The following is a 23,269-nucleotide window of genomic DNA, read 5'->3' on the forward strand; positions in this document are numbered from 1 at the left end:
TTTCTGGTTTCACAGGCCTGTGGCTGTCCCAAGGTGGATCTAAGAGTCCCAGAGAAACAACTGGGTTGCCTTAGGACCTGCTAGTTGGGGAAGGGGACGACCCTCTAAACCTCCTCCTTTCAAATAGAGTAAATTCACTCCCTGTTCTTCATGGTGAGATTCCATCCAAAATTTCTTTTAAATAAAAAATACATGTAATTGTCATTATTATTTTTGCTCACCTCTATCTAGCTGGGGAAAAATCATGCAAAAATTAACAAACCAAAGATTGACAACATTATTTATTTTAACTGAACTATTGAGGAAGCATGTTACAATTGTAAGGAAAAAAATGAAGAGCATTAGATTTTTTCTTTTAATTTAAATGCTTCAAAGGGTTCTTTTTAGACAATTAATCTATAGAAGTTGCTAGAGGACGCATAATCCAGTAGCAATCATTGACCTATACATTAGACAGGAATTCCAATGCTGTAGGGGCTGGAGCAAATAACACATATTTCCCCAGCAATACCACACAGTCATAGAACCTGCATTAAAGCAGGCCTGGATCTGACATCACACTTCTCCATTTACTGCTTGCGATGTCAGGCTAGTTGCTTTAGTCTCAGTGTCTCTGTCTTCCCAGGAGCAATGTGGGAAGAGAATTGGTCCTCTATAGAAGTGTTAGGATGGTTCATAAAATAATGTATGTAAAACACTCAGCCTGGTGGATACTCAATACTCAAAAATAGTACCTAGTAGTAATTTTTGGAAGTAATACCATTTTTCAATTGCACAGATTGAATCAGACCAATACAAAATAATGAATTGATCACTCTACCTACCCTTTTCTGCTAAAACTCTGCCTATATCAACTCTAATCACACAGACATAGCTTCAACCAACCCATCAGCGGGGCAGTTCTCAGGCATAAATGGGTCTAAACAGAGTGAACACTGGTTACAATTTAGGCAGAATTGATTGGGACCCGGTTACCTGGAAAAAACGGTGCCCTTGAACATTCCAGAACAAAGGAAAGGCAAGAGAGTTAGTTATGGAGGTCAACTATGTTCATTGCCCAGGGCATTTTGTACAGACATGGAATCATCTTCATAACAAACCTGGGTATCACTATGAGAACCATTTTTACAAATGAGAGAACTGAGAGTCATGAGAGGTATGTTGCTTTCAGTCACACAGTTATTGATGGACTAGTTAGGATTTCACCCCGGGTGTATGAGCCTGAACCCACTGGTCCATTTCTCCTTCCCTGCATGGCTTCTTTGAAGGGAAATACAGAAGGAAGGATGTGAACTACTGGGGTCTGAGCTGAGTCAGCCCAATACATGGACACAGTCTCTACAGATTAATCTCCAAAGCCTCCCTTCTTACAGATCTGAGTTTGCTGAGAGTACTTCAGGAGTCATTGTGGGGTAGGGACTGCCAGTGTGGTGGCCATGGAGCCCAACTTTGCCTTCAACCCTGATCCATTCTATTGCCTCTGCTGGACTGTAGTATCAGCCTGCCTTATGAAACATAGGGTCCATCCACTTCTTAACATGTGAAAGCCACCAAGCTTACCCTGACATGAAATCACTTTGTGATTTCACAAAGTGCTTCGCAATTCATATTCTCATTTTGATAGCCACAGTGACTCTGAAAGGTAGATGCTGATCAATATTATAAATTTTGATTTTACAGATGAGCGAACTGAGGCTCTGACAGGATTAAGATATGGTTGTTAACTCTCCTGTGCCAGGCCTTTTACCTTAATAAGCTAATTTCATCCTGCATTCAAAACCCCAAACATTCTGGGTTGGGGACATAGTTTCTTTTAAATACAACTGGAATGTCTTTTGGAGTTATTACAATTTTCAGATACATAGGGTAATACTCAGGGATAAACATTCTTATGATTCTCTGATTTTGCGTGGGTCTTAATCAACTCAGGCTGCCATAACAAAATTTACAGACTGGATGGCATAAACAAGAGGAATGTATTTCTCACAATTCTGGAGGCTGGGAAGTCTGAGATTACAGTGCTAGCAGGATCAGGTTCTGGTGAGGGCCATCTTCCTGGCTTGCAGATGGCTGCCTTCCTGTTGTGCCCCCACAAGGTGGAGAGAGACAGCCGGCAAGCTCTCTGGGGTCTCTTCTAATAAGGGCACTAAGCCTAATTTAAACCTAATTAGCTCCCAAAAGCCTCATCTCCAGATACTGTTTTATTTGTGGTTAGGGCTTCAACACAGGAATTTTGGGGGGATAAAATTCAGCCCATAGCAGTGTGATTTATTAAATGAGGGAGTAAAGCCTATTTTTTTAAAAAAAACCATATTATGAAATATCTTTTAAGAGATCATTCCCATTTTAATTAATTTAAAAATTATTTGATATGTTTTGTTTCTTGTCAGTAAAAATAAACATAATGTTAGAGCTAAAAGACATGGTGATCCAAGGATGCTCATGGAATATGGCTCCAACACAGCTGGGGCTCCTGGTATCTCAAAGGGAAAGACAGCTGTGGTCACACTAGACTCCTCTGCCCACAAACCTCTAAGAGCTCTGCCACTTCTCCAATGAAGTGAAAGTGTTAGTATAATTATGTTTGTGCAAAAGTAATTGTGTTTCTTTGCCATTAATACATTTTGATAGTCACCCTGACTCATCTCCACATATTCTAACTCTGTGCTTTTGCAGATGTTATTGCCTAAGGGAGGGAGGAACACTGCGATGGTTAATTTTATGTGTCAATTTGGTTAGGCCTTTGTATCCAGATATTTGGTCAAACGCCAGGCTAGATGTTGCTGGGAAAGTGTTTTTTAGGTGAGATGAACACTTAAGTCAGTATACTGAGTAAATCAGATTACCCTCCAAAATGTGCCTGGGCCTTACACAGTCAGTTGAAGACCTTAAGTGAAAAATTACTGCTGTTCCCCAAGGAAGATGAAATTCTGAATCCAGCCCGCTTTTGGACTTGAGCTACAGTAACAACTCTTCCCTGGATCTCCAGCCTGCTGGCCCACCCTGCAGATTTTAGACTTAACTAGCCTCCACAATTTTGTGAAGCAATTTCTTAAAACAAATTTTTATAGGTAATACATACCCCGTTGGTTCTGTTTCTCCAGAGAACCCTAACACAAACACCTTCCTGTCATCTCTACCTGTCAAAGCTTCTTTTCTTTTTTGAAATAACATTTTCTTTTTTAGTTATATTAGTTATACATGATTATTCCTAAATATTAAAAAATATAGTAAAGAATAAAGAAGAAAATTAAAACTACTTAATTTCATCACAGAGCTTTATGTCCTTTCTTTTTATAAAAATAGATTTATTAAAAAGTGGAGGTTCCCATTCCAGCAGGGGTAGCTAAAAATAAATAAAAAATTTAAAAAGCTGAAGTTGGCTTAAACATGTGTGCATGTGTATATGTGTGTATTCTATCATGTATACTTTAAATGCATGAGCATTTTTTATGCCATTGAATATTAATGTAAACCATGATGTTTAATGGTTACCCATTTTTCTTTTTTTCTTTCTTTTCTTTCTTCTTTCTCTCTCTCCTCTTTCTTTCTTTCTCTCTTTCTCTTTCCCTCCCTCCCTCCCTCCTTCGCTCCCTCCCTCCTTCCCTTCCTTCCTTCCTTTTTTTTTTTTTTCTTTGATAGAGTTTTGCTCTTGTTGCCCCAGCTGGAGTACAATGGCAGTATCTTGGCTTACTGCAACATCCGACTCCCGGTTCAAGCGATTCTCCTGCCTCAGCCTCCCTAGTCGCTGGGATTACAGGCATGCAAACCACCATGCCCGGCTAATTTTGTATTTTTAGTAGAGACGGGGTTTCTCCATCTTGGTCAGGCTGGTCTCAGACTCCCGACCTCAGGTGATCTGCCTGCATTGGACTCCCAAAGTGCTGGGATTACAGGTGTGAGCCACTGCACCCGGTCATTACCAATTTTTCTATTTTTTTACATATGCCAGAATTTATATAATCATTTCCATACCTTTGACCATTTATGGCATCAGATGGTGCTGTGGTTTGAATATGTCCCACAAATTTCATGTACTACAAAGTCTCCAAGTGGCAGTATTGAAAATAGTTCACAGAATAATGGATTCATGGGTTAATGGATTAGTGGGTTATCACGGCAGTGGAAGTGGTAGCTTAATAAGGAGAGGAAGAGGCTTGAGCCAGCACATTAGCTCACTCAACCCCTCATCATAAGATGCCCTGTGCCCCCTTGCGATTTCACAGCGAGTCTCGACAAGCAAGAAGTCTCACCAGATGTGGTCCCTCAGCCTTGGACTTCTCAGCCTCTAGAACTATAAGAAATAAATTCCTTTTCTTTATACATAGTCTGTTTCAAATATTCTGTCAGTAAGCAACAGAAAATGGGCTAATACACATGAACATGGTCAGAGCCTTTGCTGTGTCACTTACAAGCTTGCGTCATTGGTCAGAAGATGTTTTTATTCTACTGGAGCTTGAGTTTCATTTGGAAGTTGTTCTTCACAGGGTGTTGGTATTTGTGAAGTAATTCAGGTAGATGATTTAGTATAGTGCCTGGCACATGGTGAACATTCTATCAATATTAGTTTATCAACAATTATTTCTAGATATATTCAATTTTCATTACTACAAATAATTTTGCAAAAAATAAAAATTTCTGTCCATGTACTCAACATCACTCTAATTGAAGCAGGCTTATGAATACTGAATTTATTTATTGGAACAGAGTGAGACAAGGGACTTTTGGGGGAAATAAAGAAACAAAGAGAGAGAGAGAAAGAAAAGAAAAGAGGAAGAAGAAGTGAGGAAGGGAAGAAAGGAATAGACAGAACAAAAGAGAAAACAATAAAATGTAAGAAAGAGAGAAATAAAAAGAAAGGGAGGCTGGGAAGCAGGGTTAGCCACTCTTGCCTTTAGTAAAAAAATATAATTTCTATTTTTCATTTCTTGTCCTGCCATATTACTTGGCAGGGTGACCCTGCCACAAGGATTAAGACCTTTGCTGTAATTAACTATTGGGGACAAGCCTGTTACTACTTGGCATTCTGCTGTCATTCCTATGACTTTTTTAGCAATTGCACTGAAAAGACCAAGCTCTGCGATTTTCATTAAGATTAATCAAGAACAACTTTCGTAGATCATTAATAAACATTGCATATGACAGAGCCCAGTGTCAGCCCTAGCATCTTCCCAATGATCAGAACTCCCCAGAATAGACACAGGATATGTGTAGAGAAGCCACCTGGAGCCACTTTTCAATCTATGTAATAGAAACTATGATATAAGCCTATTTTAATTAATTTAATTTTATGAACAGACATGCATGAGATGATATTAAGTGTTTCATTGGAAATAAAATTACATTCAATCTCTTTTTTGCCATTCATCTAGCTAATATCATGTTTCTAAAATTAACTATTTTTGGTCGATTGAATTTACTATGAGGCTCTTTTGATTAGGGCTTATTATCTTGTTATTCTCAGATGTTTATTGACTGACTTTTTTCCTCTTTCAATATCAGTTCTGCTAAAGTATTAGGAATGTACCAATGTATGTAGGATCTCCTAAACTATATGTTGATCCTTTGGCTATTGATGGCAAATTTCAGGCATCAGAAGCAATCATGCAAATCTGGAGTTGGGAGGTGGGCTACCATGATGACTAAGATAGATGGCTTTGAAGTCAGATGATTCCAGAATTGGTGCCCTTGTGCTGCCACTGACTAGTCGTGTGATCTAGATAGAGGTAATTATACAACCTCTGTTAGCTTGTACGGCAGAGGCACCTGACAGTCTTAACTGAAGCATACCCTGAGGGTGACCCTATGGTCTAAGAAGAGCGTTAGTTTGGAGTTCCAAGCTAAGGAATCTGAGAGTGGCCAACATGGAGATCCACTGCTTATCCATGAAGAACAGCCAAACCTCTGGCTTATTCCCCTGGCACACAGGCTGTAAGGGACTGAGACCCTTTTCTTTGGATGAAATAGGGGTTGCTAGGTAGAGAGCACTAAGTAAAAATGCTGTATAAACAGCATGCTTTTTACAAATGGCAGTTATCTTTTTGTGCAGGGTGCCACCACTGGACCACCCCATATGTAATTTCCCCCAATAAACCCTATGTCTCATTTGCTGTCTCTAGGTCTCATCTTCAGCCTGAGACACAGTACCATCCCTCCTGGAGGCAATAGGGGTCCAGCACTACATAGCTCCAATTTTCTCATTGGTAAAGTAGGAGCCAACTTCCAGATCTTCCATTCGTTAGGACAAACCCGTCTAGCTATATTGTTTGTTGTTTGCATCCGTTCTCATTGTTGCTCTAAACTAGTCTGATTTGTCCATGCTGTAGACATACTTAGTTCTTCAGTAATTGGCCTATCACCCCTGCCTATCTTCTGGAATTTTTATGAGGACTTAATGAGCCAAAGCATGCAAGACATTTATCTCAGTATTTGGGATATAGCGAGTGTTTAAGAAACTCAAGCGGCCGGGCACGGTGGCTCACGCCTGTAATCCCAGCACTTTGGGAGGCTGAGGCAGGCGGATCATGAGTTCAGGAGATCAAAACACGGTGAAACCCCATCTCTACTAAAAATACAAAACAAAACAAAACAAAACAAAAGCCAGGTGTGGTGGCATGCGCCTGTAGTCTCAGCTACTGGGGAGGCTGAGGCAGGAGAATCGCTTGAATCCGAGAGGTGGGGGTTGCAGTGAGCCGAGATCACGCCACTGCATTCCAGCCTGGGTGAACAGAGTGAGACTCTGTCTCAAAAACAACAACAACACCAACAACAACAAAACCAAAACAAAACAAAAAGAAATTTAAGCTGCCATCATTATTTTATGAGCATAGAATAGAAGCCATGGTAAAACAATAGGTTTCTGTAACTCAACTGCATCAAATTTTCCAGTATCCAAACTCAGCCTCCCTTGCAAGATTCTATTAAAAATATTTCCATAGTGATAACAGGCATGCTACCTATTTGAGTTTTCCTATTTGAAGTTGGGATCTTATTATCCTCATTTTGCAGAAGAGGCCATGGAGGCTATAAGTTAAGTCACCCACCCATCATTACAGACCTAATTACAGGAAGAGGCAGGAAACAGGGTAGGTCTGTTGCTGCCTGTCAAGGGCTCCCCAACCCATCCCATTCACTCAGCATATTTTCTATGTCACCTTACAGTACGATAGGCACTCTTTCAGGGAAACTTTGTCACGATCACATCCAGCAATGAATTATAATTTTAATAAAATGGAATCCTGACTGAAATTCTTGGAGTAGTCAACTGAAAAATAAGTTTAATGTCATGATAAATGTTTGCTTTAATTAAAATTTGTATGTCACATATTGTCTGTTGGGTGACTCTTGGAACTCAGCTTTGATGTGTTATCATCCCTTCCTTTCTATTTCACAGCTGCTGCTCTATTTCAGGTCCTTACTTCTCTCCCCTGGTTTAGTATGAGAATATCCCCAAACCAGTTTCCTTCCTTTTGGCCTCTGCTTCCTCCATTCCAGTGTCAATGGGAGAGAGAGTTATCCCTTTCCACAGTCGTCTTCCTGACATCCAGATCTGACCATGTCACTTCCCTACTTTAAGAGTCAGTGACTTTTCATTGCCTGAGGGATAAAGCCCCAGCATATCTTACCCCAACCCTATTGTTTTCATTTAGAATTGTGATAATTACCAAGGTCAGATTCAACACTTAACACACACATACAAACACATATAAACACATCTATACCACACATGTACATACATTTACACATACATACACATGTACACACATACATTCATGCACACATACATGTGGCTTTTGCCATTCTTAATAGCTAGCGTGACTCATTGTTCAAGCCTTTGTTTCCAGGAAAAAAAATACACTTTGGTTCTTGGTTAAAAAGGCTACTGTGCAAACAGCTCAGTAAAAGGCAAATGACGGGGAAAAAGCTTCCCCTCATACTTGTACTTTTGATTGTCTTGACTCTTGCCCACTTTGCATTTAAAAAATTATTTTTTATTTTATTTTTTGTACATTCACAGATAAAATTGTATATATTCATTGCATACAACATGAAGATTCGAAGCATATACGCATTGCGGAATGACTCAATCTAGCTAATTAACACATGTATTACCTCACAGTTATCATTTTTATGGGGAGAACACATGACATCCAATCTCTTACCATTTTTCAAGAATAAAATATATTGTCAACTATAGTCACCAAGCTGTGTAATAGGTCTTTTGAGTTTATTTCTCCTATCTAATTGAAATTTTGTATCTTTTGATTAACGTCTCCTCAACCACACTCCAACCACCCCAGCCCCTGGTAACCACCATCTCTACTTCTATGGGATAGCTTTTATAGCTTCCACACAGGAGTGAGATCATGAAGTATTCATCTATCTGTGCTTAGCTTATTTCTCTTAACATAATGTTCATATTCATCTATTTTATTGAAAATGCCAGGATTTCCTTCTTTGTGGTGTGATAATATTCCATTACGTATATAAACACCACATTTTTCTTTATCCATTCATCCATCGATGGGCATTCAGGTTGATTACATATGCTGCAATAAACATGGGAGTACAGACATTTCTTCAACATACAGATTTCATTTCCTTTGGATAGTTACTTAGTAGTGGAATTATTAGATCATATGGTAGTTCTATTTTTTATGTTTCTGAAGAACTGCCACTGTTTTAAATAATGACTGTATTAATTTACATTTCCACCAGCAGTGTTCAAAGTTTCCTTTCCACCACTTCCTGGCCAATACTTGTTATCTCTTGATTTTTGATAGCAGTTATTCTAATAGGTATGAGTTGATATCTCATTGTGGGTTTTATTTGCATTTCCCTGATGATTAGTGATGTTTAGCTTTTTAAAAAATATAGCTGTTGGCTTGTATGTCTTCTTTTGAGAAATGTGTATTCAGGTCCTTTGCCCGTTTTAAACTCAGGTTATTGATTTTCTTGCTATTGAGTTGTTGGAATTTCTTAGATATTTTGGATTTTTAACGTTTTATCAGGAGTATAGTTTATAAGTATTTTTTCCCATTCTGTAGATTATGTTCACTACCTTAATTGTTTCTTTTGTTATTCAGAAGCTTTTTAGTTTGATGTAATCCCATTTGTCTATTTTTGCTTTTTTTTGCAACTCTTGTAAATAAAATCTTGACCTTTTTTTCAGATAGTTTGCTGTTAATATATAGAAATGCTACTTATTTTTGTATGTTGATTTTATATCCTGCAACTTTACTAAATTTGTTTAATTCTAACTTTTTTTTTTTGTGGAGTCTTTAGGGTTTTCTCTATATAAAATCATGTCATCTGTAAAGAGAGACAATTTAACTTGTTCCTTTCCAACTTAGATGCCTTTTAATTCTTTCTCTTGTTTAACTGCTCTAAGTAGGACCTCCAGTATCTATGTTGAATAGAAGTGGCAAGAGTGGACATCCTTGTCTTTTTTCAGATCTTAGAGGAAAATATTGCAACTTTTTATTGTTTAAAAATTTTGTTTTAATGACAGGGTCTGCTCTGTTGCCTAGGCTGGTGTGCAGTGGCACGATCATAACTCACTGCAGCCTCAAACTCCTGGTCTGAAGGGCTCCTCCCACCTCAGCCCTCTGAGTAGTTAGGGGATTACAAGTGCCACTATGTCCAGCTTAGGGGAGGTCAATTTGAAGAACTGAAGCAGTCACCTGTGGCTGCCAAAGAGAATACAGTGGTGCTAACACAGCAACCTCAAATTCCTAGGCTCAAGTGATCTTCCCTCCTAAGTCTCCCAAGTAGCTAGGACTACAGGCATGTGCAACCACACTCACATAATTTTTAAATATTTTGTGGAAATGAAGTCTTTCTATTATTGCTCAGGTTAGTCTCATACTCCTGACCTCAAGCTATCCTCCCACCTTGGCCTCACAATATGCTGGGATTATAGGTGTGAGCTGCTGCACTTGGCCTAACTTTTTCTTATTGAGTATAATATTAGCCCTGGGTTTGTCATATACATGGCCTTTATTATTTTTAGGTACATTCTTTCTATACCTAATTTATTGAGAATTTTCATCATGAAAGGATATTGAATTTTGTCAAATGCTTTTTCTGCATCTATTGAAATGATCATGCGGTTTTGTCCTTTATTCTGTCATTGTGGTGTATCACATTTATTGATCTATGTATGTTGAACCATCCATGCATCCTGGGATGAATCCTACTTGAGCATGGTGAATGATCCCTTTAATGTGCTGTTGAATTTGGTTTTCTAGAATTTTATTGCATATTTTTGTTCATCAGGAATAAAATCAGGAATATTTTTGTAATTTATCAGGAATATTCTATAATTTTCTTTTTTGTAGTGTCTTTGTCTGGCTTTGGTTTCTGGATGATACTAGCCTCATAAAATGAGTGTGGAAATATTTTTTCCTCTTCAATTTTTTGGAAGAATTTGAAGAGAATTGATATTCTTATTTAAATTTTGATAGAATTCACAGTGAAACCATCAGGTCCTGAGCCTTTTTTAGATGAGACACTTTATATTACTGATTCAATCTCCTTACTTGCTGTGGGCCTATTGAGATTTTCTATTTCTTCATAATTCAGTTCTGGTAGATTATATGCATCAAATGAATTTATTCATTTTATTTTATTTGCTTTTTCTTATTTAGTCCAGCGATAGGTCTTTCAATTTTATCGTTTCAAAAACATTCAACTCTTGGTTTTGTTTATTTTTTCTATTTTTTTTCTAGTCTTTATCTATTTCTGTCCTGATTTTTATTATTTTCTTTCTTCTACTAACTTTGGACTTAGTTCGTTCTTGTTTTTCTAGTCCCTTGAGGTGCAATGTTAGGTTGCTTATTTGAGATCCTCTTTTTTGATGCAGGTGTTTATTACTGTAAACTTCCCTTATATAACTGCCTTTGCTGTATCCCATAAGTTTGTTATGTTGTTTTCCAATTTTGTCTCAAGAAATTTTAAAATTTTCCTTTAAGTTCCTTCATTGACCCATTGGTTGTCCAGGAGCATGTTGTTCAATTTCAATGTATTTGTGAATTTTGTGAAGTTCCTCCTGTTATTCATTTCTAGTTTTATACCCTTGTGGTCAGAAAAGATACTTTATATGATTTGAATCTTCTTAAATTTGTCAAGATTTGTTTTATGTCCTAACGTATGACCTATCCTGGATAATCTTTCATGAGCAGTTGAGAATAATGTATATTCTGCAGCTATTGAGTGAAATGTTCCATATATGTCTATTAGGTCCACGTATTTGAGAGCATAGCGTAAGTCTGATGTTTCTTTATTGATTTCCTGTATGGATAATCTGTGTACTGCTGAAACTGGGATGTTGAAGTCCTCTACTATAATTATATTATGGTATTATCTTTCCCTTCATATCTATTAATATTTGCCTTGTATTTTTAGGTGCTTTGATGTTGGGTGCAGATATCTTCACGATTGTTATATCCACTTGCTGAATCATCAAAGTCTATTTTATCTTGCATAAGTATAGGTATTCCTGTACTCTTTTGTTTTTTATTTGCATGTAATACCTTTGCTATCCTTCACTTTCAATCTATGTGTGTCCTTGCAGGTAAAGTGAGCCTTTGTAAGCAGCATATAGCTGAGTCTTGTTTTTCATTCATTCAGGCACCCTACGGTTTTTGATTCTAGAATTTAATGCATTTACATTACAGGTAGAGACTTACTACTGCCATCTTGTTAATTGTTTCTAGTTGTTTTGTAGATCTTTTGTTACTTTCTTCCTCTCCTTTTGTCTTCCTCTGAGGTTAAGTGATTTTCACTAGTGTTATATTTGAATTCCTTGCTTTTTTTTTTTTTTTTTCTTTTGAGACAGACTCTCACTCTGTCGCCCAGGCTGGAGTGCAGTGGTGGGATCTCGGCTCACTGCAAGCTCCGCCTCCCGAGTTCATGCCATTCTCCTGCCTCAGCCTCCTGAGTAGCTGGGACTACAGGCGCCCGCCACCATTCCTGGCTAATTTTTTGTATTTTTAGTAGAGACCGGGTTTCACCATGTTAGCCAGGATGGTCTCGATCTCCTGACCTCGTGATCCGCCCGCCTCAGCCTCCCAAAGTGCTGGGATTATAGGCGTGAGTCACCGCGCCTGACCCCTTGCTTCTATTTTTTGTGTATTTACTATAGGTTTTTGCTTTGTGGTTACCATGAGGCTTACGAAAACATCTCTCATTTGTAACAGGTTATTTTAAGCTGATGGCAACTTAATTTTGAACACACACACCCTACTGTATATTTTTAATCCACTTTGTCCAGCATTTTATATTTTTATGTCAATATTTGCATTTTAATATTGTATATTTCTTAACAAGTTAGCGTGGCTATTATTATTTGTAGTAGTTTTGTTTTTTATCCTACATTACAAAGATATAAGTAATTTACATCTTTTTCCAAGTTTGAAAAGTTTTCTGCTACTATTTTTTAAAACAAGTTTTCTACCCTTTTATCTTTCTGTTCTTCTTCTAAAACCCACGGGACTTGAATATTTGATCTTTTGGAGTTGTCCCATAAATCCTGTATTACTGTAGTATTAGAGTATTCTGAATTTTACTTTGTACTTATTTTTACCAGTGAGTTCTACACTTTCAAATGTTTTTTATTATACTCATTAGCATCCTTTTCTTTCAGCTAGAACTTCCTTTAGCATTTCTTATAAGGCAAGTCTCTTGGTGGTGAATTCCCTCAGCTTTTGCTTGTGTGGGAAAGTCTTTATCTCCCTTCATTTCTAAAGGACAGTTTTGCTAGGTATAGTATTTTTGGCTGGCAGGTTTTTCATTTCCCTTCAGCACTTTGAATATATCTCCCACTTTCTCCTAGCCTGTAAGGTTTCTGCTGAGGAGTCTGATGTTAACCGTCTTGGGACTCCTATATATGGTATTTGCTTCTTTTTGTTGTTGTTGCTTTCAGGATCTTCTTTTGGTCTTTGATTTTAACAGTTTGATTATTATGTTTCTTTGACTATTCTTATTTGGGTTGAATCTGATTGGAGATCTTTGACCTTCATGTACCTGGATATTTACATCTTTTTCCAGGTTTGGAATGTTTCCTGCTACTATTTGTTTAAATAAACTTTCTACCCCTTTATCTTTCTGTTCTCCTTCTAAAATCCCCATGACTTGAATATTTGCTTTTTTGATGTCCCATAAATCCTGTAAGCTTTCTTTATACTCCTTTATTCTTTTTTCTTCTTTGACTGTATATTTGCAAATAACCTGTGTTGGTGTTTACAATTTCTTTCTTATGCCTGAGAAATTCTGCTGTTGATGTTCTCTATTGCAGTTTTCATTTTGGTTATTATATTTTTTGACTCTAGGCTTCTTTTTAAAAATTATTTTCAATCTCTCCATTAAGTTTCTTGTTCTGGTCACTTATTATTTTCCTCATTTTATTAATTTTTTTGCATTTTCCTTATGTTTGCTGGGATTCCTTAAAATAGTTATTTTGAAATATTTGGCAGGCAGTTCACACATCTTGATTTCTTTAGGTTCAGTCACTGGCACCTTATTTTGTCTCTTAATGATGTCATGTTTCCCTGATGATTTTTGACCCTCATCATTGTGCCTCAATCCCTGCTCAGTTGAATAAGTAAGTTCCTTATTATAGTCTTCACAGGCTGAATTTTCCTGGGAAAGCACTATGGCAGGTGTGGTGCTGCAGCATTCCAGAAGCCTGGGGCAGCTGCAGCCGGAGTGACATCGCTAGAAACATGGTACCTACTACATGGGTATTACTTCTGGGTGGGCCAGAAGCCTGGGACCACTGAGGCTTGCCAATTGCTAAGGGATGTCCAGAGGCCAGGTCCACTAATGTCAACCTAATAGTGGTGTGTACCTGAGATCGGGTTGGCCAAGCAAGCTTGTAGCCTCGAGCTGTGTGGTCCTACCTGCCACTGGGGCATGTGTAGAGGCTTAGTCTGTGGTTACCAGCCTGGTATATGGTACCATGAGGGTCTGCCTAGTGCTGGATTTTACTGTGGCAGGCCCGGTGTTGGGGGTCTAAGGGAAAGTCCTATGCCCACTTCCTTCTTTTTTTCCCAAGTGGATGGTATACTTTTCTGCACTCTGCTGCTTGGGATAGGGGAAGGATGATATGGGTAATGTAATATAAATTTGTCCTGCCTACTCCCTTTAATGTGCCTTTTCTTATCATTGTGCTACAGCTGAGTATTATGACATCTCACTTGATTTCCTTAGCTCTTTTGAAGCTATTTTCACATATGAATACTTGCTCAAATTGATGTTTCTGTTAGAGAATAATCACAGGAGAGTCCTATTTCACTAACTGGCTTTACTACTCCTCACCCACTTTGAAACCTGCCAATGCTCTAACTAGCAGTAGACAACCTTGGCCTTTCCTGATATTGACACCCTCTCCTCACATGTCTGTGGTTGTAGAGAATTTCTATCACATGTTTGGATTGATCAGTGAGAAAGAGACTAGGGTCATTTTGAGTGTTGGTTTGCCATTTGAGCAAAAATTATAGATCTCACCTAAACAAGGAAACTATTGGAGTTGTTAGATATAGTGACTAAAAATCCAAATGCCATCTTACCATCAGAACACTGGCCCTTTGTTGTCTTCCTGCACTCTGGGGATTGATGGTATCCTAACTTTGAGAAAATGTCAGAAATAGGGACAAGGAGAGCTGCTGAAAGGGGAGGACAAAACTTCAAACAGGGGTCCATTTCTGACAGCATATAAAGAGGGTGAACATGAAATCTGGGGACACCAGTCAATAAATGGTTTATTAACCTAACCTTATGATATATGCAGTATAATATTATGAACATTTCCAGTCTTTATAGCTTCTCTCAAGTTTTCAAATTGGAACAAGCAACTTTGCAGCTGAATAAAAAATTCCATCTTGTGTAAGCAGTAATTGGTTAAGACTATTAACTTTTTGATGAAGCTATGTAACTGGCACTTCCTTGTAAACACATTAAGGTGCAAATATTGTTCACCAGCCATTCCTCAGAGTGAAATATTTGACAGTAAGACTGGAAACTATAGAAGTCTGAGCCAATTGCAACCGAGGTTTGCCTAATTCCAGGGCTCCTATTAATTCCTTTTTAGCATGCTTTCTTGCTAACTAGAATAATTAATACTGGACCTCATGTTACTTAGATTAGAATCAAGGAGTTGTTTGGATATTAATAGATTTTGATTCATACAGTTTGAAAAAGACTTTGAATCATTTCTCACTGTTCAATTTCAAAACTCCAGAAAGGAGATCTTAAATTCAATAAAATGATCAGGAAGAATAAGGTCCTCTCCAGAAAGAGAAATAATAATGCTCTAAGATTTGATTATTGATGTTCATTTATTTTCCAATGTTATCTCTGTAACATATCTTTTACTTAAGGCTAAGATACAAACCCTTATGACAAGTCTGTAGAAAGTTTTGCTACTTAAACTCTGGTGTTTTTGTGGCTATAAATCACAGATTTTCAGAACTGGTGGAGACTTTAAAGTTGTCTGACCTGATTTTCTTATTTTGTAGGCAATAAATTTAATTGTTCCCCTAAACGACACCCATGCACAAAGACCTCCATGTGACATGTTTATCACTGTATTTCTAGGGCTTAGCCCAGTTCCTGACACATAGTGGAGCTCAATAAACATTTGTTGATGGGTTTACTGATTGACAGAATAAGGCTCACACACCTAATTAGTTGTAGAGATCTCTGATCTTCTGGGTATCAGTCTGTATTAGTCTGTTCTTGCATTGCTATAAAGAACTACCTGAGACTAGGTAATTTATAGAGAAAAGAGGTTTAATTGACACATAGTTCCACAGGCTGTACAGGAAGCATGACTGTGGAGGCCACAGGAAACTTACAATCATGGCAGAAGGTAAAGGGGAAGCAGGCACATCTTACATAACAGAGAAGGAAGAAGAGAGCAAAGACACACTTATAAACAACCAGATCTCACGAGAACTCACTCACTATCATGACAACAGCAATGGGGATATCCACCCCAATGATCCAATCACCTCCCATCAGGCCCCTCAGCCAACACTGAGGATTACAATTTGACATGAGATTTGGGTAGGAACACAAATCCAAACCATATCACGGTCCATTGTCCCCCTTTACGCCAGTTAAAATATTATTACAATTCATCCTAGTTTTCAGGGAAAAACTCTCAAATGTTCAAATTTGCAGTTAAAAAACATCTGCAGCCTTTTCCATTAACCAAAACCTGAACAAAAGGGAATTCTGTGTTGGAACGCATAGATTCCTCTTTCCATAGTTCCTAAAGTGGAGTACTTCTGCATCTCTACAGAAGACAGCGAGATAGTAGAGAGGACATCTTGGGTCTCTTTATCTACCTACCTACTTGGTATTAGGGATAGTAAAGGGTTTGATTTCCATCATACACTTCATAGAAAAGTACCATAAATTCTCATCCCACTTGTGCATCTCCTGATTCCATTTTTTTTGGTTTATAGGAGACTTTCAGATAAATCCCTTAAATGAGGCGTAAGGCCTCTGAAATTGCTACTCAAAATTTTTTCTTTCCATGCAGACCAATGACATAAGAAGACTGTGACAACTGGATATTTTTCTTGAGATATGATAAAGCTCTACATGTGCCTTTCCAGAGGTAGGCTGCTGTCACTATGGACACATGCCTTCTGCTGATGGAAAGGTACTAAAAGGATTTCGGAAATTCCTAGTCTCTTTGCCCTTTGCTGGAATGGTAATCCAGCAGTCTTCAAAGAGGCTTGGATGCAGGCAGAATTACTCTGGATCCACTTTGATCACCAAGCTGGCCAGCCCAGCCTAACGTAGTCTGCAGTGATGGCCTAATGTAGGGCTGGAAAACTTGACCAGATAATGCTTAAAATTCTATTAGAGATGGTGTAAAGGGAGAAAGAAGGTCTTTAGAGTGCTTTTGTCTCCTGCTCCTCAGATTCCTTCTCTTCTGAAAGAATAAAAATATGATGATACCCAGACAAGGAAAGAATCCCAAATGTTGACCTTAAGACACCCAGAACCATGGCCTCTGGGTCCGTCCTCATAGTCCACCTCCCTGTGCCTGGTCTTGTGAGTTCCTGCTGCTCCCCTTTGCAAGACAATGTGCTATAGCAACTGCACACCCTATTCAACTGTTCGTAGAAAACAGAAAAGGCCCTTCAGTTTACAAACAGCACTCCACTTGAAGACTGTTGAGTGACCATCTTTGGCACATAGCTTTCATTTAGAGACTGTACTCCTATTGCCCAATGCCTTCTTTCAACAAAACGTGGTTTTTCCTCTTGGTAGTTTCTGGGAGAATATGATGTTTGCTAGTTCTTTTCCTTTGTGAAAACTGGGTTGTCTGTGGAAATATCTTTTACTGCAGGTGGGAAAACTTCATGTGAAAAGTTCAAATCTGTAAAGCTGCATTTTGAGAAACCCTCTATTATACTGATTTTTCCATGGTATTTTCTAATTCCACCTTTAAATCTCTCTAAAGGCAGTGGTTTTCAAGGTTGGCTATACCTTTGTCTCATGGGAGAAGCTTACAAACAGCCCATGGTCTTCCCTAGATCAATTAAGTCTGAGTTTTTGAGGATGTTAGTCACCCAAGCACTGACATATGTGTGTGTGTGTGTGTGTGTGTGTGTGTGTGTGTTTCTGCCTATGCATCCTCTTGTTACTGCTTTTGCTGTGGCTTTGTGAGGACATGACACTTAGAGGCTTTGCAACCAGTTTGGACCCCAGGAGGAGTGCTGACAATACTAAGGTTCTGTCTGAAAGTCACACACAGCCTAGTTCCAGAGTCCTCAACCCCAATAATTCCTTCTTCCTTGATCCATCATCTATTTGTCAGATATGCTGAACAAAACCAAAAGCACTTGGCACACATCCATGAAGCCAAGCCTGGTGGAAGTCTTCTAGTAATTTCCTATTGGCCATAGGATAATGTGCAACTCCTTAACATGACTGAGAAGGTCATATGGGCTCTGGCTGCTGCCAGCCTACAGTCCATCTGTCACTACTCTTTCCACCCCAGGCTTCACGGTAGCCATTGAAGCACATCCTGGTTTCTGTACATGTCCATCCTCTCTTGAAAACTCTCCTCTCCACCTCCAGGATCCTGTCAATGTCTACCCACCTTTCAGTCAACAGCTTAGACATTTCTATTCTGGAAAGCCTTCCCCAACATCCCACATTGAATTAACTTCCTCCTCTATTTTTCCCAAGCATTTGGATTTGATTTATCATGAAGCTTAGTGTTCTGCATTGAAATTTTCTATTCATTCATTCATCTCTCCCTCTGCATTGTAACATCCCTGAAGGTAAGGACTATGCTCATCTTGTTCCTTGCTGAATCTCCACAAGGGCATTTGTAATACAAACTTGTAGCACAAATAATTAAAAGTGAGGTAAACTCGGAAAACAATGACGCTAACAGGTTCATTGGTTTATACGGGAGAGCTAAGGGGCACACGGTTTTTGTGAAATAAGTCAAAGGGTTCTGCCTTTCACCATACATATGATTTACCACAAAGGATAGATGGAGTGGCGTGTGATCATGCACATTGAAGACCCAGGTAACGTGGAGGGGATCACAAATTACCTGATGGTTTTGATCATGCTGAGACCCATTTCAACACAGCAGTGGGCATGGTCCTGGCGGGGCTCAGGAAGTCCAGACACGCAGTAGTAGCAGTCCCCCAGAATTTTAATACGAAGGCAGTGATGCTCCTGGAAGGAACAGGATAAGAGGGAAGAGTCTATGTCAGCAGAAGGATCAGTTCTTCAGAAAGGTTGAGAAAGAGGCAGGACTAGGTGGTCTGCAATTTGGGGTAAGGAGCACCTACCTTTGAAATACACTTCTGTCTTTCTAAAATATTTGAGGTGTAACCTAAATGGGGGTTTGAAGGACCCAGATGTAGAGTGGAATCATAAAAAAATTGGATTTTGAGTTCAAAAGCTACATGGTTATATCCAAGCTTTGCTATCTACTAGCTCTATGGTCTGTACACCTATCACTTGGCCAGGCCTGACAGAGTGATCATAGTATCTCCTACAAATTCAGCCCCAAACAATGTCTCTCTTCTCAGAAGCAGCTGTGAATTAACAGCTTTCATCAGTCTTTAGCTTAATAATAAGCACTTAAAAATGTACATCACTTAGGGAATCCTATTATTTCAACTTGATAAAGTTCCTTTCCAGCAAGGACACTGGCACTTTATGAAGAGGAACTGAGTCTTCTTATATATCCTTTTATTCATGTATTAATTTATATGTTTGTTCATTGAAAAAAATTAAAAATCAACTGGACATCTATAATAAGGCAAACATTGGCCCTAACACAAAGATGACTAATAATAGCTCATATTATGCTCTATAAATAAAACACAGTTAATCCTCACAACAACCCTCTAAGGTGGGTTGTTTTTCCTCCATTTCACAGGTGAGAAGTAGTTGTTAGTTTGGCGGATTTCCAATCTTAAAGACACAAGTCTTACAAAATTTCAAAGAACAACAAGGGTTAAGAAAGTAATGCACGCTTTTATATTGGATAGGAAGCAGCTAGATGTTATAGGTTCTAGAAGAAAGAGAACTTAAGGTAGTATAGCATGGCGAGCCAAGAGCACTGGTTTAGGAGTCACACTGCACAGGATCAAACCTCAGATACCCCCTCCGTGTTTTCGGTGAGTCTTTGGGTAAATTACCCAACCTCTGGGCTTCAGGTGCCTCATCTATAAAATGGGGATAATCATAGGGCCTGTCCCATTGTGCCACTGTGAGGGCTGAGTGAGATGATGCAAGTGAAAGCTCAGTACAGGGCCTGGCAGATGGGGCACTCAATTAATATTGCCTCTTTCTATAATGAAGACTTGGACTCCAGGCCGGGCTCCTTCACATATCTGTTTTTCATCATAGACAAGTGACGTTTCCTCTTGGTTTCCTTGGGCAGATTGTTGGGACTGAATGACCTCTGAGGTGCCTTCTAGATCTGAAATCCTAAAGGCTTATGGTTCTACAGCTGTGTGGGAAAAGCAGGGCCCCAGAGCTGGAGAAGGGGAGTTATTGATAAAAAGTGCCCACTGAGAAACCAACAGTACTACTGTTGATGCCCTTGTAGTAGCAAGCTGTAAAGCACTGTGTTGGTTTCCCAATCTCACCAGGAGTTGGACATTATGTTTGGGTAATGGATAAGTAAATATACTATCCCAAGAAAAACAAATATTAGACAGGGAAAAGAGAATCAGAACTGTCTGTGGAACTTCCCCGTCAGATTTCTGGAGACTTGTCAACGTTCCCAAATGGGCCCAGATGCAATCTTCAGAACTCTGACAGCATGTACAGCCATCCCAGGATTATTTTTAGGAGCCCAGAGCTCCTGTCTACTGGCTGCTTCAATGCAGCTAATTTTGCAAGACAGGTGACAATGAGGTCTGACTGATCAAATAAAAGAAGCTTAAGGCCTTCAGTTATTTATTCTAAGGCCTTGAGAGTGTCATGATCAGAATGGAACTTAGAAAGTTTCTTGTTCATTGGTGCTAGCAGTGCCCAGATTTGTGGAGTTAGTGGGACTGTTATGAAAAAAGAAATCAGAGGGTTCAGGGATGTTGTAGAGTACATTTTTTTTTTGTCAAGAAAATATGAACAATCCATCACCAAACACCAAAAACAGCAATCCAAATACTATCTACTATCCCCATCACTTATAAAGACATATCCTCAGAATAAAGGCAAGGTTTTCTTTTTACCTAAATAAATGTAACATTATGAAAACTCACTACATTGCTCTTATCATTTTTAAAATCTTATCCCACAAGTTTAAAGTTTCCAGTTTGTGTGTATGGAGCAGAATTTGAGAACCAGTGTTCCAGTATCTTATTCTGATTTTGCAGATCCGAGCACTGAGACTGGAAGGCAGGGATTGGTGACTTCATCTGCAAATGGGCTTTTGGGTCATTGGGTTGGTATGTGAAAGAAAGCCTGGTGCCATCAAAACCAGATGCATGGATTGGCCTGTTGCCTGTTTGCTACAGGGAGGGATGAGGGAAAGGGGCATAACAAAAATTACTTTGGTCTAAGAATCTGACGTCTGCATTCCAGGCAAATTTACCTACTGTTTGACCTTGGATAAGATACTGAAGCCACTGTATGTGGGTTTCAATTCCTCATATGTGACAAGTGCCAAAATAATCTATCTTGTCCTTAATACATAACAGAGTAAGCTTGGCCGTCACTTAACAATGACAATGACAACTGACACCTGGAAGTAGCCTTCTCAATGTTCAACATGCTGCTCCTTATCTTTTTTCGTTGAGCTTCACAATAAAACTCTGAACATGGCAGAGCAGGTAAAGTCACATCTGTTTTACAGATACAAAAATCTCAGTGGAGAGAGGGGAAGCTTTCTGTGCTACAGAGGAGCTAGGTAACAGTAACAACCTGGGCTGGACATCACCCTCACCAACTCTGAATCTGTGATCTCTCCCTGAGAACAGAGGTGAAAGCACTTTGGAAAAAATCTAAGTGGGGACAGGAGCTAATAGTCGCTGAGCACATACAATGTGCCAGGCAATGTGCTAAATACATTACACTTATGTCACTTAGTCTTCAGGACCACTTTCTGAGTCACGTGCCATTTTACAGATGGGAACAGCAGGCTTGAGGGAAAGGCCACATGGCAAGTAGGAGGCAAAAGAAGAATTCAAACCCGTGTTCGTCCGATTGTGGGGCTCCATGCTCTCTCTTGTCAAAACTGCAGGAATTATGGCAAAGTCCAGAATGGTAGGTCTCCTGACAAAAGTGTGTTTTAGAAGGAGATTGTGTAAAATAGTTGATTACTTTTCTGAGGCTGACATTGAATAATGATGTGATGATGTTCATGTCCAGGGTTTGCTGTTCTTCCAACAAAAGGTGGAGCTGGTAGCCTCCTTGAAACTCTTTGGATCCCAAATACATGGTTGTATATATGCATATATATTATATAAAATTATTTTATATATAAAAATAAAATGTATGTAATATATATAATATATTAAAGGCCTGGATTCTTATCTGTCAAGGTCTGTCAATTTGCAGATACATTTTTCTGATCAAATACTATGAGCTGTCAGATGACTTGACAGTAATATCCAAATAACTTATTTGTACCAGAAACTACCTTGAAAAGTTCACATACAGGAAGCCAGAGTGCTTTGGAAAAAAATATTCAAAAAGAAAAATAAAGTAGAGTGAGGATCTTCTTGAAAATTTTATTGAGTTGGCCTTATTGCAATGCTTTCCTCCTGTCTTGATGACTTTGACATTATCAAAATCTTGGAAAATTCCCAAGAGTTTATGAAACTGCACATACAGACAGTAGATAAAAATTAGGAGATGAATGCACCAAATGATCAAAGATGGTTATATTGTTCATGGGGTAGAATTACAGGGATGTGTACTTTGCATTGTGTACATCTTCGATGTTTGAATTTTAATATAATGAACACGTGTAACTTTAATAAGCAGAAAAACTCAATAAAAATGAAAAAGAAAAGACTTTCAAAGCAAAAACATTAGTGCTATCAATGTGCTTTTTAAAAAAGTTAGAAATCCCAACAAATTTTATAGTATTTTATCTAATTGTAATCACATAAGTGGTACATGAATATATTGTCCTAGTAAAAATGAAACTGTAGATAAGGTTGAAGTCTCCTAGGACAGCCTCTTCTCGTCAAACACACAGCACCCTGGAAGCCTAGTCTTCTTGCCCTCTCCATGGAGGCTGCTATGCATTCACATGTGGTTTTTCCCTTGCCAGACTCTGAGCTTCTTGAGGGGAAGGATGGGTTTTGCCTTTTCAGAGTCTCGCACAGTACCTGACAAAGTACCTTTTCTCTTTCTCTGGGTCAGCAGAGTTTACTGTGACACCAGAAACGGACCTTAATCACATCTGCCAGTGGACTTTGGATGGCCATTTTTGTTCATCTTGGCATCTTTGATAAAAAATATCAGAACCATAATAGGAAATGGAATAGCTATGTGTAACTGATACCAACCACCACTGATGCAACAATAAAAGGAAATGGTATACATGTTATTCCCCAGCCCCCAGCCCTCCAGCTAAAACCAACCCTCCTATTAGGAGGATACCTCAGTTTCCACTTCCTCCTCTTTCCCTGTCAGTCTCCTAGCTAGTAGCTGTTCAGTAGCTGAAATTCATACTACGGTTGCTTGACAAGTCCCTGCCTGCCCTTCTAGCCTCATCTCCACTACTTCCTACCCTGAACTGTATCCTCTAGCAATCTCT

The 23,269-nt window shown here is 38.8% G+C and overlaps 1 protein-coding gene across 4 annotated transcripts in view; it reads right to left on the reverse strand.

The window, feature by feature from the left end:
• ADCY8 (adenylate cyclase 8) overlaps positions 1–23,269 on the reverse strand; it is a 263,968-nt gene that overhangs the window by 134,568 nt on the left and 106,131 nt on the right. For all 4 annotated transcript variants that reach the window (XM_073999461.1, XM_005564084.5, XM_005564083.5 and 1 more), the window contains exon 5: positions 18,590–18,717. In XM_073999461.1, coding sequence (XP_073855562.1) covers positions 18,590–18,717 — 128 coding nt within the window. The remainder of the gene's footprint in view (positions 1–18,589; positions 18,718–23,269) is intronic.

The sequence above is a fragment of the Macaca fascicularis genome, chromosome 8 (genome assembly GCF_037993035.2).
Source record: "Macaca fascicularis isolate 582-1 chromosome 8, T2T-MFA8v1.1".
NCBI lineage: Eukaryota > Metazoa > Chordata > Mammalia > Primates > Cercopithecidae > Macaca > Macaca fascicularis.